The 16,414-nt window shown below is 41.3% G+C and overlaps 1 protein-coding gene across 1 annotated transcript; it reads right to left on the reverse strand.

The window, feature by feature from the left end:
- Positions 1 to 2,154: 2,154 nt before the first annotated feature.
- Positions 2,155 to 8,461, reverse strand: LOC311488606 (organic cation/carnitine transporter 2-like; the record flags this gene model as incomplete). The annotated part of the gene is made up of 11 exons (XM_084545409.1): positions 8,034 to 8,461; positions 6,914 to 7,123; positions 5,132 to 5,235; positions 4,844 to 4,998; positions 4,536 to 4,707; positions 3,898 to 4,024; positions 3,714 to 3,814; positions 3,256 to 3,470; positions 2,722 to 2,904; positions 2,492 to 2,627; positions 2,155 to 2,257 (listed from the first exon to the last, which is right to left on the reverse strand). Exons 1-11 carry the CDS (start codon positions 8,241 to 8,243, stop codon positions 2,155 to 2,157), a joined length of 1,716 nt encoding a protein of 571 aa, XP_084401535.1. The 5' UTR covers positions 8,244 to 8,461.
- Positions 8,462 to 16,414: the final 7,953 nt, after the last annotated feature.

The following is a 16,414-nucleotide window of genomic DNA, read 5'->3' on the forward strand; positions in this document are numbered from 1 at the left end:
TTCCCCGTTTGCTTGGAACACTGGCAACACACACACGGAGAGCAGGCGGTGGAGCTCGTCGCTTTGCGCAGCCTCAGTTAAGCCGAATCAAAGAACGCGGCTTCCGGTAAAGCGCCATTCAAAATAAAAGCTTTACAGAATTTGGAAGAAAAGGTGTTTGCGCTTACAGAAAATACTTTGTATTTTTAGATTATATAATTCGCATTTTAAAACATATGTATTTTGTTTGTAAAGATATATACCTTTGCATGCACAAACTGGATTTCCTCATGCTTATTTATTTTATAGGTTCACAACTACAAACAAGGAGTATTTTCTCTATAATAATATTCATATAAATCTATGAATGACATGTTTTCAAAGTGTGGTAATATGTCATCGTAAAAGGCTGTAGTGGTGTAGATAGAGTAGTGCAGCAGTAGTTGCAGTTATTGTGTCTTGTCAGCATATATGTAGCACAGTGGGACAAGGAGAAAGAGTATTTTGGACCTCTGTATGTTTTTAGTAACACATTGTGGAAGTGACAATAACTTAAAAGTAATAAATCAAATCCAAATTTTATGTGACCCCCAACAGCTTCTAAAACAGGAGTCAGGTAGCAATCACAAGTTGTCGCCATAGTTCTCCTGGATGATGTGGAAAATAATTGAGTTAAAGTGAATGTGTAAGTTAATTTGAATGTGGTTGGTGTTAGCAGTGAATTAATGTTGAATAAAATATTCCAATCTGATAGACCGACGTGTGGGTCAACACTGCCAGTGACGTTGGTGTAAGGTTTGAATTGATATCGGATGTGCATGTGGAAAATTCCACTTCTGAGATAGTGTTTTTATGTTTTGTTTATACGTCTGGTGGAGAAAACCCTTTTTTTTTTTAGAAGTATATGTCTTATGATTTTATTTTAAAATTATGGCTGTGTCTCTTCCGGTTGAACCCTGTGAAATTTCATAAAGTTCAGGCATGGCTTCCTGGGCGGAGCCAGAGCCAAACAGGCCACGCCCCATTCAGTTCAGACCATTGAGACGTTGAAGTGTTCCCAGAAACAACAAAAACTCAAGTTCAGGATCAGCTTTATGTACAAATATATATGGAATGAGCTTAACATATCAACATGAAGTCATTAAAACTATCAACAAAGTCAAGTATGTGAAATTAATTAAAATATTAAAGATTACTATAAACGAATTTGTAAATAAACATTTTGATAAATTATGAAAACAGACATTTTGACTTTAAAAAAAAAAAAATAATTTTTAAATAAATTCATACATCTTAAATATATACAGATAATTCAGCTCTCCATCTAGCTTCCAGGTTCAGGTAGCAATCACAACTGGTCACCATATTCCTTCTGGATGATGCTGAAAATCATTGAGGTAAAGTGAATATGAAAGTTAATTTGAATGTGGTTGGTGTTAGCAGTGGCAGTGCTATATAACTAGCTCCAAAACAGTATAATTATGCATCCAAGCAGCAATTGTCTTTGGATTTTTAGAGTTGTTTAATAGCCATCATTTTCAGGTTGCTGTGACAGGGAGTGGTGGCATCATTATAACCATATAGGCAGGTACAGTTTGCTGAATTATGAAAAAACACATTTTGAATGACTTTTTATTTATTAATTCAAACAGCACATTAAATATATACACAAAGTTAAATTTGTCTGTCATGCTGTACTGAAAAAAAACCATTTTAATATTTACACAAGTAAAAAAAATAAAAACATTTATACCTAATATCACTGATTCTTCAAGCTTCTTATTCCAGTAGCACTTTACACTTTTATCTTTAGTTGAGGCATGTTCATCACCTCAAATGAACTAGTGTTTTAATCCATGAGGGAAACCCAGTCAACTAGTTTGTTTTTCAGTGAAGTGAACTGTTGCCAGTAATTGCTTGGCTTTTTACGAAGCTCTGCAACAGTTTCCTTTGCTATCTCATTGTTGCACAGCACGCAGAGGATGAACTGTTACTGCTCTTCACGTGTCAGTGAATGCAACACTGATGATTAGGCAGGTCCTCTTCCGGCGTTCACAAATCGCCAACTGGTGGATCGAGGCAAACAACATCCTGGCAACCGACGTCATGTAAAATGTAAATTGCTGAGAAATTTGATATTGCTGGCAGTTTTGGTTTATTTGTGTGTCAGGAGTCTTATAGGCGAGTTGTGCAGATGATCTCAGGCGAGGTTGGCTGTTCTTTGACGGATTTCTCGTCATCCTTTGGAGGAGTAGTGGAAGTCCATGGCCACTTTAACCTGGCAACCAAAAAAAAAAAAAAAGAGAGAGATGGCTGCATTAGTTTGGCTGCTTTTATATTCCTCTCACGTTGTGCTTTATTTGTAAATTAACTTCTATTATGGTATATTTTAGTATATGTTACCTCTATATCTATAGCCAACTTGCTGTTGTGGAGGCTACCTTTGCACACTAGCTTTTGCAACATTAAGGCCTCTCCAGCGAGCAGTTTAATAAAGGCTTTGTAGACTTACCGCTGTGTGACCGGCATCTGCTGGAGGGTGTCCAACAGCGGCTGTCTGAAGGTCTCCGGCAGGAAGATGCAAAGCACAACGCTGAGAAGTGACAGAGAACCAGCAACGATCCACGGCAGGAACTGACTGAACACGGCTGGAGACAAAAAAAACAGACTTGATCGGATCACTTTCTTAAGAGCGTTAAATCTCATTAGATTCAACTACAAGCACAACTTATGAAGTCTCACCTAGATGCAGCAAGTACGGGGAAACAGAGGACCCCACTCTGGAGAACATGGCACAGGAGGACATCGCTGTGTTCCTGATGACTGTGGGAAACAGCTCTCCGGTGTACATGTACAGCACGGCTGTGCCAGCTAGAACGCCAAATTTACCCACAAGCGCCAGGGACAGGGTGAGAGCTGGATGACCTGCAGAGTAAAAGAAGAAGGGCTGAAAGCTCATTCTGAGGAGAAACAAAGCATTAAGCACTGAATGTCTGGCAAGCCACCCTATACAGCAGCAGTTCACTGAACTTAGTCAGACAGGCCTGTCTAGCATTGGCTTTTATTTATTTATTTGGTATTCCAAAACCATTCAAGTGGTAGAAAGACACCTTCCTACTCATCATTTGATTTTAGTAAATCCTCACTCTGGCATCTGCAACCAAACTCATCACCTTGGAAGCCATTACATCTGAAAAGTACTAGTTTGATTCTTCTTGCTAAAAAGTGAAACACTTAGTTTGAATATACAATGAAAGACCAACCAGTAATACATACTGTGCATGGTGATTTGGATGAGGAGCAGAGCTAGTGCCCCCAGCAGGACATAGCTGATAAACGAAAGGCGGCGAGGAAGGTTGCGTGCGGCCAACCAGCTGGCAGCATATGCCGGGAGTTCAACAGCTGACAGCAGGAAGTAGTTGAGGAATGGGTTACCATACAGACTGGACATGTTGAAGGACAATCCGAAGTAGCTGACACTGATGGAAAACCTGCAAGAAGAACAGAAGAACAAGATCTTAAGTCCTGTTAGTGTTACAGTACCACACTGGAATGGCAAGACTTAGCTTTTCTTACAAGAGCTGCTAACATATATGGTTTATTCTGATGGTGATGCAACAGGAAAGTTCATGGACTCATCATCTCAAGGGTTCATCCTCTGCTGAACGCTGATTATGGATAAACCAATCAACTGTTTTGGTTGGACAAAAACGTCTTGCAGTTCTTTAACTCACCAGATGAGCCACAGAATGAGCGTCATGCATCTAATGTTTGAGGTCTTTATCAGATCCAGGAAGTTGAGGGACGCTGGTTTCGGGCTTTCGGCTTTTTCAACCTGTGAAGTCACAGACGCTTCAGTACAACAACCACCGTAGTTCACTGTGTGGAACAAGGCTTTTAGAGTTTAGAGGCTCTTACATCGGCCGAGAGGAAGATGACTGGAGGCGCTTCCACTCCGTTCTCCATAGCTGCTGACCTCAGCAGGAAGTCTGCTTCTTGTAAACGGCCACGAGACACCAGCCAGCGAGGAGACTCTGGAATTAGCCTGGTGGACAGCCAGCAACGTGAGCCAGATATGTATGATCTATAATTTACTGGTCAGAAACTATTAGATGGAAATCAGAGAAGGACTGTAGGTCATCCTGGCTCATTCATCTGTGTGGTGTAGAGATACTTTTATATTCTTTGAACTGCACGTGCACTTTAAACATGCAGCTGGGTGTTCCATGTCATGGTAGTAATTATTTTCTTTTATCACAACGTTTCCTAAGCTGCACACAAAGTAATCTATCAGTAATGCGTGCATGGTTCAGACTATGTTGCATTGTGTTGTTGCAAAAGTAGAGTCAGGAGTTAAACATTTTTGCAGGACGACCCTGTATGTTGTCTGTAAAGTTTTGTGTCAACTGAAAATAGCAGTTCTGGGCATCTGTCTGAAAATCACACCTTATTTGGAAGAGGTATTGTTTCCACAGCTGCTCTAACTGTGGAAATGTCACCTGCAAATAAGTTAAACAAACGTAGAAGAAAAATCTTGATAGTGTACTGAATCTTACCACCAGAAGGGTAAACAGGCGAGGCCAGGCACTGCCATGATCAGTGACAGGTGTCTCCAGTTCCTGACCAGGTAGGCGGTGCCGGGCAGCAGCATCATACCAAACACGTAGACAAAAGGCAAGCACAGGTTGGAGAAGAATACTCTGGTTGGTCCAATCAGGATCTCTGAACCTGTGGAGGAAACGCTGTTTAAAGGAAGCTGCAGAATTACACTAAATTTACTTTTACACTGTCCTCCAATGAGATTCTATTGAAATCCAAATCAGTAGACCAGGTGAGTATCCGGAAAATAAAAGAAAATATGTACCTAGTACAAAGATGACGACGTAGCTGGAGAGCTGACCCAAGCCCAGCATGAAGAAAAGAACAGTGAAGACAGGCCAGGATGGAGCGAAGGCAATAGCGCTGCTGAAGACACTGAGCATGGTGATGGCTCCAAACAGCACAGGCTTCCTGCCAAACCTTCAGTACAAACACAAGAGAGCAGTCAGCCAAACCTGCAGCACAATATGAATGTCAATGACTTTGTGGACCATCTTTGGTCAGTGCTAGGTTAGCTTGGAATCTTTGCAAATTTGACGACATGTTGAAGTACCGATCGGAGAGCTGTCCAGAAATGAGGCATCCACAAAGTCCTCCCAGGAAGTAGACAAGAGAGGTCAGAGGCTGTTTCCACTCTTCACTGCAGACCAGGTTGAACTGCAAGACAAGGGACATACTATATATAAACAGTATATATTCTGCAGCTTTGAAGATCTGGAGTCATTCAGCATACTGTAGATACTAGTATTATATGATATGTTAAATGGAAATGCAACCTGGAATTATATAAATGATATAACAAACACAACAGGAAACACCCCAAAATACCTGTTCCCCTGGTTATCTGCAGACAAAGACCTGACCTGTGCTTGACGTATCTAGTCTGTAAGTGATTATTGTTCTTCTCAGTCCTCTGTCCAAGCTTCTGAACCTATGTTTCCTGCTTGACTCCACTGGTTCTTCCTGTGAATCACACTTCTCAGCTTGGACCTCCACAGGTCAACAAGTATTTTTCCATGGAAGCAATATTTAGCTTCAAACCAACACTTACTGCTGTGTGATGGATGTGACACACAACAAAACTGGCTTCAGCTTTCCTCAGTGACACGTCAGCCGGTCTTATGTGTTTGTTTCGCCAGTGCATATTTTAATGAACGTGAGCAACACTCCGGTGGCAACGCGCCTACAACGCTGCGTTCACACTACCGGTGAAAAAGAAGCTACGAACTGGTGCAGACAGTTGTCTCTCCATGATGGACTACAAATCTGAGATGGCTACAACCTCTTTTCAGCATGCACTCCGATGCTGTAGTGAAACATCAGCCAATCATATGTGTTAGTTTCAACTATTCATCTTTGAAATTGACAAGCAACAATTCAAGTGCCACTCGTCAATGTTGCTTGCCACGTTTGGCCATGATGTAACTTTGTCGCTTATGGTGAGATCACAGTCTCACTACACGGTGCATGCACACTGTGCTCTAATAAATTTTAGCTTGCTCTGGGGGTTTTAGGCCGTTTTTGCATCTATATAAATTAAATGAATTTAATTGCATTTAATCCTACAATCAAACCTGGTTTGGTTTTTAACCTGGACCTTATTTCTGGCATAAAATACGATTGTTTACTCACCCATATAACTTTGGTGTCATTTGGACATTGGGCCGTGGCCATTTGGAAAATATTTTGATCCAGCGGAGAGCCACGTATATCCATATAGTGGGAGTGACTGGGGCACCGAAACGCAGCCTCTAAATAACCCATTGTTCATTTCACCAATATTTTGTTATGAAAAGTTATATGGGTGAGTAAATGATCGTATTTTATGCCAGAAATAAGGCTCAGGTGGTAAAAAAACGGTAATTCCCCTTTAAGTCTACTTTTATTGAAGATTATTTGGTAATCTGTTTTTTCTTTCTTTCTTTTTTATTTTGTATCCGACTCTTTGTTTTCACTTGCCTCCATGTGTGTTTGCCCATGACCTTCAGTCAATGCCGAGCAGATCCTTTTATCAGACTCTTACGTTGCATGCAGAAAACACACATGAGCACTCTTTTGGACCACAATAAAATGTTAAATATATTTTAAAAGTCTAAAGAGTAGCTGTTGCTATGGAGACGGCATGCGTCTGAGACCCAGATCCAGTCCTTTCCAGCTTCTCATTGTAGCTCCCTGCAGTGATGTGAAGTCAATGATTGGTGGCTACTGAGGAAAGGTCGTGACATCCCAGTGGTTTTACAGACGGAGGCTGTTCAGACCAGATTTCATCCGTGTTGAACTTGCTGCTGTCTAAACAGTAACAGCAGGAAATTCCATATTAACCAATTAATAGTACCTCGGTGACCACAGTGGACTGGTAGTACTCGTTGCTGTAGGTCCATCCATTTTTACATCCCTCCTGTTTCAGGCTGGACAGGAGGACCTCTGGACTTGACCCAAACCCCTGAACGTGGTTTAGCCCAGGTCTGGTTCCCAGAGTGGACAGGTTCTGTACCAAGTCCAGATCATACCGGCTGCAGCTGCTTCTCTCTGGCTGCCCAGCTACCTAAAGACCAGGAAACAATGTCATTGTTATTCTCAACCTGTATTTCGGCATCAGGGAAGTTGACGTCACCAGAGCAAACCACATCAGTTCAGAGAGGACCAGGTCCACATGAGGTCATAGCCTTTGTCCAGACCAAAGATATGCAGTAAATTATTAGCTGGTTGTATTTGAAGAAGAAAGAAGAACAGACTTTTATGTTTGAACTATGACATACTGTACACTTACACTATTCCACTGAAATAATAAGACGTGACATTACAGTTACCATCTTCACTACAAATTCACCAGGTTGATATGGTGAACATTTACATTGACTCATTTAGAGTCACGTCTGTGTCCCAATTTATGATCTCTTTTAGCTCTGTTTTTGGTCTCTACCAACTCCTGGGGGAGACAATTGGCTTTTTTTGCAGCTAAATGTTCCAATGTCATCTACATCTAGTCTCTAACTTCAGTTGTTTGGTGTTTTTAGCTGAGCAGGTTGTGTTTTCAGAGCTTTTTCAAAGAAAATCTCAACGGATGACGATGCTGTGGGGAGAGCGGCATGGGAAAACCAAAATAACAAGCCGAAAGAAGCTAAGAAGGAAAGCTAAACACTTTTAACGTACAAATAGGCATGTGATCTATTGTGAATATAAAAATATCCATGATATATTCGTAAAAAAATATTACATTATATTTATTTTAACAACTATTTTTCTTACTACTGATCTTTAAGAGTGTTTCCTTTTATGTGAAACTGAGCTACTGTTACCAAGCAATTTCCCTTGTGTATAAATAAAGTCTGTCTGACTCTATTTGTTGATCAAAGAGAGCTGATGAGATTTGTGACTGTTACATGTCATAATCTAAACCGGTCCCACTCACAATCAGTCACTTTGAGCGGGCCCATTGAAGATCCAGTTCTGACCTGTACTGGGATGATGGCCTGGATCCACTCCTGGCTCAGGTTGCTGTTGGCTGGGATGTGGCAGTGGTGGGGCGGGCTGGCCAGCAGGAAGATGACGGACAGGATGTTGTACCCAGGCGATATGGAGCTGAGACAGATCAGGAGGAAGACTCTCCTCTGGAACGGGCCCCAGGTCCCCAGGAACGACACTGACCTCTCGTAATCCTGCATTTTATTCTAGTCCACTCTTATTTTTACTTTGCAGTTACACTCACTGATTTAATTGACTGTATTGTCATGGAGGAGACTATGATAATCTGTCTTAAAATTACAAATACTTTCAAAACTGTATTTAGAAATACTAAAACTCTGCCACAGTATTACTTGTTCAACAGTATAGTAGGGCAAACTTAAAACTACAGGTGCAAATAGCTCAAGCAAAAGCAAAAACTACACGATTCTTCCACCTGTACAATAAGCAAAACATACTGTGTCCATCTGGATTCAAGTTCTCCTGCAGCACTCCCAGTGTCTCTCTGCAGCTTTATCCCCAAACAAGACAGGATAACTCCACCTCCCATCCACTCCCCTCTCATCCTCCATCAAACTTTAAAGGTTAGGTTCATACTGTAACTACTTCATGTTGGGAGAAACTACTCCTCATTTGAGAAAGAGAGAAAGAGAGAGCGAGAGTAAGTAAATAAAGCAGGGAGAGGAACATAGTGTCCATTTTACAGGGAGTGAGAAAAAGGTGAAGTCGGCATACGGTGTGATTACATAAGGTACTGGAAACAGACTGAAACAAAGTGTCCAGAAGAGGAACACTATTAGAATAAGACAGTTTAACCTCTGCTTCACTGAGAGTACAGACCAGACTGTGAGTTCACCGATCAGCCACAACATTAAAACCACTGTCAGGAGAAGTGAATAACATTATGACCATCTTGTGACAATTCTGCTGGAAACTTTTGGACCTGGCATTCATTCGTGTGAACGTTACTTAGACATGTACCACCCACCTAGACCAGACCAGACCAGGTACCCCCACCCCATAGCAATGACACTCCTTGATGGCGGCAGCCATCCCCAGCAGGATGCAGCCTGACACAGACACACACACAAAAACGCTTTAGGAACAACTAAAAAAAAAAAAACATGAAGAACAGGACAAGGTGTTGACCTGGCCTCCAAATCCACCAGATCCCAAACTGATAAAGGATCTGTAGGATGATCCACAGAGGCCCCTCACTTCAAATTCCCCCACTAGCAACGTTATGTTTCCAGACACCACAGGACACCATCACCCTCCATTCTCTAATGAGTCACAACTGTTTTGGAGGCACAATGGAGACCTACACAATATTAGGAAGGTGGTCATAATGTTAAGCCTGATCGTTGAATATGGACAGTTGAACAGTTATGTGTGTGCTACACCACCTTTTGTTGGAAATAACATAACGGATATCTGGATCAGCTTTAATTTGAGTGTGTTCAAAACACAGTCTCCAAATGAGGGGAGTCAAAAGTAACTGGACACTTAAACAGTGGTTCTTGGTTGCTCCAGCGTAGGCTCACGTTTAAGAGCAAGAGCTTCTGTGTGGCTCAAAGGTCATTGGTGACATAAGGAGTCAAGAGGTGAGCATGTGAGTGAAAAAGATAAGATAATGAGACTCAAAACAGAGGTAATCGGTTTAGCAAGAGTAAGCCCCGTTCATTTAACGAAACGCACACGAGAAAACTAGAAAATAAGCCAGACATTGGGTGGCACAAATGTAGTGGATGAGCAAAAACTAATTTACATTTTGACACAATAAATGGTTTGTGAAATAATACGTAGTTGTACTCTGAAAGTTGTCCTATTTGCATATTTGTCATTAAGTAAATGCTCCAATGAATGGAGGCTGAAAAAAATGAATATATATTATGAATAATATAGTAAAATATAATTATAATAATGTGCAACTAGCTCAATTTGTTGTTTACATCAAGGATTAAATTACTTTTTTTTGTCAGCTTTTATTTCTTTATCTTTCCACTAAACTTCCATGAAGTTATCACAGCTGCAAACATTAAATGAACGTCAAGCGATTGCACTCGAGTTCCTTAAAGTTGCCCCTGAGTTTTCCCATGTTACATAAAGAGAGACGATCTTCCTCTTTTCATTTACAGATTCATTTCCTGAACAGACGCAGGCCTGTAGGTGCAGGTTGGACAGTACGGGAGATGCCTTGTCACCATTTAACTGGACTAATTATTCATTGCCACAGAGCGGGAGATGCTGAGTGTGCAGTAAATGATCAATCCAGTTAAAAGCTTCCAGTCCAGTCCGGCTCAGTGTCTGACCTACGCAGTACCAGTTTATTCAGGCCACGGTGATTCAGTGTTTTCCTTTCTTCTTGGATGAGCATGAAGCTTTGTGTAAAGGTTATTCATGGAACAACTAAAAAGAAAAACAGTAATCACTTGGACTTTCCAGGAGCTTGCAGAGTAGACAGCTGTGTTCTTTATGTTGTGTATCGAGACCTAACAACAACAACAAAAAAGTTAGATTATGGTTTCAAATTGTTTTAAGGAGCTCAGTTTGTAGATTGTAAATTACCAGCAGAGGGAGGAGGATGAGAGCGAGCAGTTTCCCATCAGACATCATTGTTTTTGCCTCAAGGTCATGTGTGCAACTATGAAAGCTCTGAAAGAAATACTTTGTAAAATATAAATATGTCAGGGAGTGACCTTGCTCCGATGAGTTTCTGAGTCTTTTTTATTATTAAGGACATGTTTCAGTCTCTGCAGAGGCTCTTCTCGTTCATGCTCCACATGTTTTTTGCGTAAAAAAAAACAAGACCTCAGAGTAACACTTTTCAACCTGGCGTCATTAATGTGTAAACACAGTGTGTGTGTTGCTGCAGGTTATCAGACAGAGGTGGTGGGAGTATTTACAGCTGTATAAAAAGGAAGATCATCATCATCAAGGCCTCTTTAGAGGTTGCCTTCACCTGCAGTTTATGTATTAAAAACACATAACCAGGTTCAATATTAGCAAAAGGAAATGTTCACAGTGACCATCGTTTTCAGTTTAGGGGATTGCAAATTCCTGAATCCTTGTTGTGACGCAGTTTTACTGGGTGTGTCGATGTCAGGCAACGGAAACGTTTGGACCTGGCATTCATATGGATGTTACTTAGACATGTAGCACCCACCTAGACCAGACCAGGCACCCCCACCCCATAGCAATGAGACTCCTTGATGGCAGCAGCCATCCCCAGCAGGATGCAGCCTGACACAGACACACACACAAAAACGTTTTAGGAACAACTAAAAATAAACAAAACATTAAGCGCCAAATTCACTAGATCCCAAACTGGTCAAGTATCTGTGAGATGATCCACAGAGGCCCCTCCCCTCCACCCATAGGACCCAAAGGCCCCCACTAACAACATTGTGTTGCCAGACACCACAGGACACCCTCAGAAGGCCCATGTCCATTCTCTGATGAGTCACAACTGCTTTGGAGGCACAATATTAGGAAAAATGTTATGCCTGATTGGTGAACATGCCAGTTTACCATTTGCTGCAGTCTTTATAGTTTGTTTAAGTTAAACCTTTTGGTCAAGACACATGAGGCAATGCTGCAATCCAAGGCCAATCTTGATTGCTAGTAGTTCTTTGGTGTATTTGCACCTTTAGTCTGTCTTGTATCTGGAAGATCCGTGCTCCTATTGGTCAACATCACCGACACATCATATGAGGTAAGACATAAAAATCTATCAAGGCTAGACTAAACCCATGATTATACATCATATGAGACTTGTGAGGCTTGCCTGGTCAGTTTGAACAAGTCAGGATCAAGGACTGAAAATAAGGCCAGGAGAGCCAAAAACTGCAATTCCTCAAATGACCACTTGAGGCTGGCTCTAAAAGCGAGACAAAAATTTGACACCAGAAATAAAATCGTTATAGTCTGGTACAAAAAAACCCACTATGACTATTTACTGCATTTCCTGGAACTGTAGGGGTTGACTTTCTATATAACTCACTTGTTTAAATTATATTAATCCATAAAATTCTGCATTTGGTTTTTGTTTAAAAACAGTAAATAAAAAGGACAGACGTCTGATATACAGCAGTTTTTAATGAAAACAAACAAAACAAAATTACAGAAATAAAATAAAAAGAAATGTTACATGATCTCCACCTGACAGGTTTGCATATTTTGATCATCATCATCATCATCATCATCATATAAAACAAGCTCAGAGAATAAATACTGTACATAAAGAAGCTGATGGAGATTTTGTGAAACGGGAAGTGTTGCTTTTTAATAGGGAAGACGTGCGGTTCAGAGTTCAGCTTTTTATTTTATCTCATCAAAATAATCGCTGAATGGAGATGACTGGTTGAAGGGACTCATGTGTGGCCAGTTTGAAACGTCAAAATCTGGATTATAAGCATTTTAAGCAAAAATCTGAAGTATTGTTTAGAAATACGAAAGATAAAACCCTCATTTGGAACCAGAAATAAACTGTTGTGTTGCTGTATGCATGACTTTGGATGAACTGCTCCTTTAAACGCTCATTTCACCGTTTGCATGGCCTTCGTGCTAATGAAAAATGGGCTTTTATTTTGGAAGGAAGGGGATTTAATCAGATGACGTTCATTACAAGCACCTAAACACACAGAGACACACACATACACATAGACACAATCTCAGTGCATCATTCTTCTTCTTCATTCCAGTGTTACAACTGGGCCCCAGTATGGAGCTTCTCAAGCCCCAGAATGGAGCTTCTTAGGCCCCATTGTGGAGCTTCTCAGGCCCCATTGTGGAGCTTCTCAGGCCCCAGTATGGAGCTTCTCAAGCCCCAGAATGGAGCTTCTTAGGCCCCATTGTGGAGCTTCTCAGGCCTCAGTATGGAGCTTCTCAGGCCCCAGTGTGGAGCTTCTCAGGCCCCAGTATGGAGCTTCTCAGACCTCAGTGTGGAGCTTCTCAGGCCCCAGTGTGGAGCTTCTCAGGCCCCAGTATTGCTGACAAGGAAGCAGAGCCAATAGAAAAGCAGCAGTCGATCTGTACATTATTGCATCGGACGGGAAGTTCGTTTCCAGCAAGTCAAACTAGCCTCAGTGGGCACATCGACATCATCAACACGGATTTGACACTTTTTTGTTAATTATTGTTATTATTTTTTTCTTTTTTTTACATGTTTGTTAAGAGAGATAAGAGTTACTGCACCGTAACACCAAAATACTGCATAGATAAACACACGTACACATAATGTCCTGTTTGATCATTACTGGAAGACTGAAATATACTTCAAGTTACTCAGGACGAGGCAGGAAGACGGACCGCGAGAAACCATAGACGATAACCACAGATTTAAAGAACTGTTTCATTACTGATGCTGACATCAGCCAACTGGAGGGTTTACTGTGTATTTCAGTCTAATTGCTGTGTTGCCTTCACTTACATTTAAATTTGTCTTCACCACCAAAATGCTCAACTTCAGATTAGCCATTAAAGACAAATAAAGCCAATGCATGGAAAATTAGTAAGTTTGTAAGACAAATTTCAGTTTAAAGAAAATCCTTCACAACAAGTTCTTTCCCCTGTTAAAGTAAAGGTTCACTCACTTGCCCACATGTTAACTTGAGGGGTTATTGGTCAGCGTAATTGTTCCTCATGTCCTTAAATAAAATGTGAGCCCAGCCTTTAGGTCTACAGCTAATAAGGTCCCGGTCAGACCTGGTATTAACATGCATCCAGCTTTAGGCACCTGTGTTCACACCTGACAGTGATATATGTCTCTGTGTGTCGTCTCAAGTGACCACATGAGATCCAATCTCAGTTTTCCACTCTGGATGCAAATAATCACCGACATCCTCTGGATGCATCCGCTGCTGTCTCTCTAATGGATCGGTACTGCTGTTTCAGAACCAAAAACAGTGTTGTTAATTGCGTGTTGGTCTAAAAATGTCGTGGAATCCAATCGACTGTCGCACAATTTCCTCTTCAATCTGTGAATGAACAAGGAAAAACTCAGAGGATGTCAGTTGAGTAGGCGGCCCGTCAACGTGGCCAGGACACACTGTGTTCCCACTACTACAGGAATGTGGACACAAGTGACCACCTCCATATGTGATCTGGGTGATCCAGTCTTAAATGCATGCATCGTCAATGTGTCTTGGGTCCGTTCACACCTGTACAGGATGCATCTTAATACCAGGTCTGAACAGGGCCCAGGAATTTAACACTGGTGCTAATTTGACTAAACACAAGCCTTGCCGTTATAACTCAACCAATCAGGTGATTCTTCCACAACCAAACAGGTCAGGTGTATCTCAAGTAGACCTGTTGGGCCGATTGGTTGATTTGTCAAAAATCACCGTGATGGTTGTGGTCCAAGGACTCTTTAACTTTGTGAAGCTTCTATGGTTTCTTGTGGTTTTCTGAAGATTCTCACGACCGTCAAACAACCACCTGAAGTGTAAAAGTGCTAAAGAAAGCTATCTGCAAGATCAATAGCCAGAAGTTCCTGCTGGCGCCCCCTACAGGCTGAAGTGTTCAGTACCGCCATGATGACAACGCACTGGACAGTTGAGCATTGAGAGTTCATTTGCTGCCTGGGGTCAGTTCTGTCAACTCAGTGAAAGAGAAATCTGTCACTGGAACAAAGTGCTAAATGGACCAAATGCTCTTGATTCAAGCAGCTGTATATTTACAACAGACACTGTAAAATAAAGTAGAAGAGCACAAATAAAGTAGCCAGAGAATACTTAGTTTTGCTCATGGGAAGTGAAAACGTTCCTGTGCTGATGCAGTTTGTCAAAGTTCCAGTGATGTGTTTTAAAAAGTTCCCCCGACTCTTTGTGAGAAAAGTTTCAGTTAAAACTTCTGCAAAGTTCATTGACAGCTGAAAGCTTGAATGAAAGAAAAATAACAACAGTTTTCAGGACCGAATGCCTCTCTCACTGTAAACCAGGAAGTAGCCACGTCCAGATAACACAACGAGTCTGTAATAGGCAGCAGAGACATCAGATAAACCAGGAACAAGTAGTTTGTGTACTCCGAACATAAAGAATCAGCAGGTGGCGACAAAAACAACAAAATGTCCTGAATCGTTCTGTTTAGCTTCATTATTTTGCAGGGTCTTACCAGCAGTTACACTAAGAGGAAGTTAAATTAGGCTCCTGTAATTCTATTTTATTCCAACTTGGCTTCACTATAGCTGCCGGTGAGGATACGGAGGGGTGTACTGTCCATTTTTGGCCACAAGTTGCACCTATTTAGAATTGATCTAAGTTTTTTAAGCTAATTTCTAACCAGACTTTGGTCATTTTCAGCCAAAATATAAAAATTTGACGTGTTTATAAGGCCGTTCAACACTCAGTCAATATTAAAACTTTTGCTGGAGGTTTTCAGATCTTACTCTGGGCTGGTGATGTAGACAGATGAACTTATTGCGAGTCAATATTCTCCTTTTTATTCTCCTGTGTCTTATCCATAGAGCTGCAGGTATCGTTGCAGAGCTGTTTGCATGTTTACTGAGGCTGACATTTAAATTAATATAGGGCATTAAAAACAATGCTAGGTGCTTGTGAGCACATGTTTTCTGCAGGAATCAAAGGATCACAGATGGAGAAGAGAGGTCAGAACGTATTTGGACACGGACTAACACTTTGTTGGTTTTGGTCTTTTGTTGACAATAAGAAAACTATTAGAATACATCCAGCGTGATCCTTTAATTTCTCTCCTTCCGCTTGCAGTAGTATTTGTTCACGATGAGTTTTCTGACATCTTTGTTTGTGCTGGTTAGCTCCTCTGAGCACAGAGGACCCGACCTGAGCCAACGCGAGCTGCATCTTCAGCCTGAAAGTTACTGTCTTCTCTTACTGTTAGTTAGAGAGTGTTTCTGCAGGCTTGTTTCTTCTTTTTTTCTTAGTTGATTCAGGCTGCCACAAACTGGCGTTCTCCATAAATGATGAGGTGTTTTGGGGTTATTCTGGCGAGATGGTGAATCTATAAATATTCTCCATGTTTCTTTACGCAAGTTGAACCATTCATTTAACTTTCCTCAGGGCGGACGTTCTCTTTCAGCTGAATTCGGAGCATCACGATGACTTAAGACAACAAATGAGTTGGATTTTCTTCCAGACGTTTAGAAGTTTCCATGGCCACTAATTTATTGCCCTCAGTGGTAAAACTCAGAAGTTTTCCCAGAACTTATCCTGGAAGTTTCCAGTACGTACATGTGTGCATAGAAGAATTCCTGGTGTCCTGTTATGTGTGGGAACCTTTTTAGCGTCTAGCTCTGTTCAGGTTCAGGTTTGTGGTTCATTTAAAGCAGTAACTCCTCTTCTGGTTCAGATGTCAGGTCAGCTGGGAGTTTTCTGACCCGAGAAGGTGTCTG

This window comes from Chelon labrosus (assembly GCF_963514085.1).
Source record: "Chelon labrosus genome assembly, chromosome: 5".
In the NCBI taxonomy this organism is placed as follows: domain Eukaryota; kingdom Metazoa; phylum Chordata; class Actinopteri; order Mugiliformes; family Mugilidae; genus Chelon; species Chelon labrosus.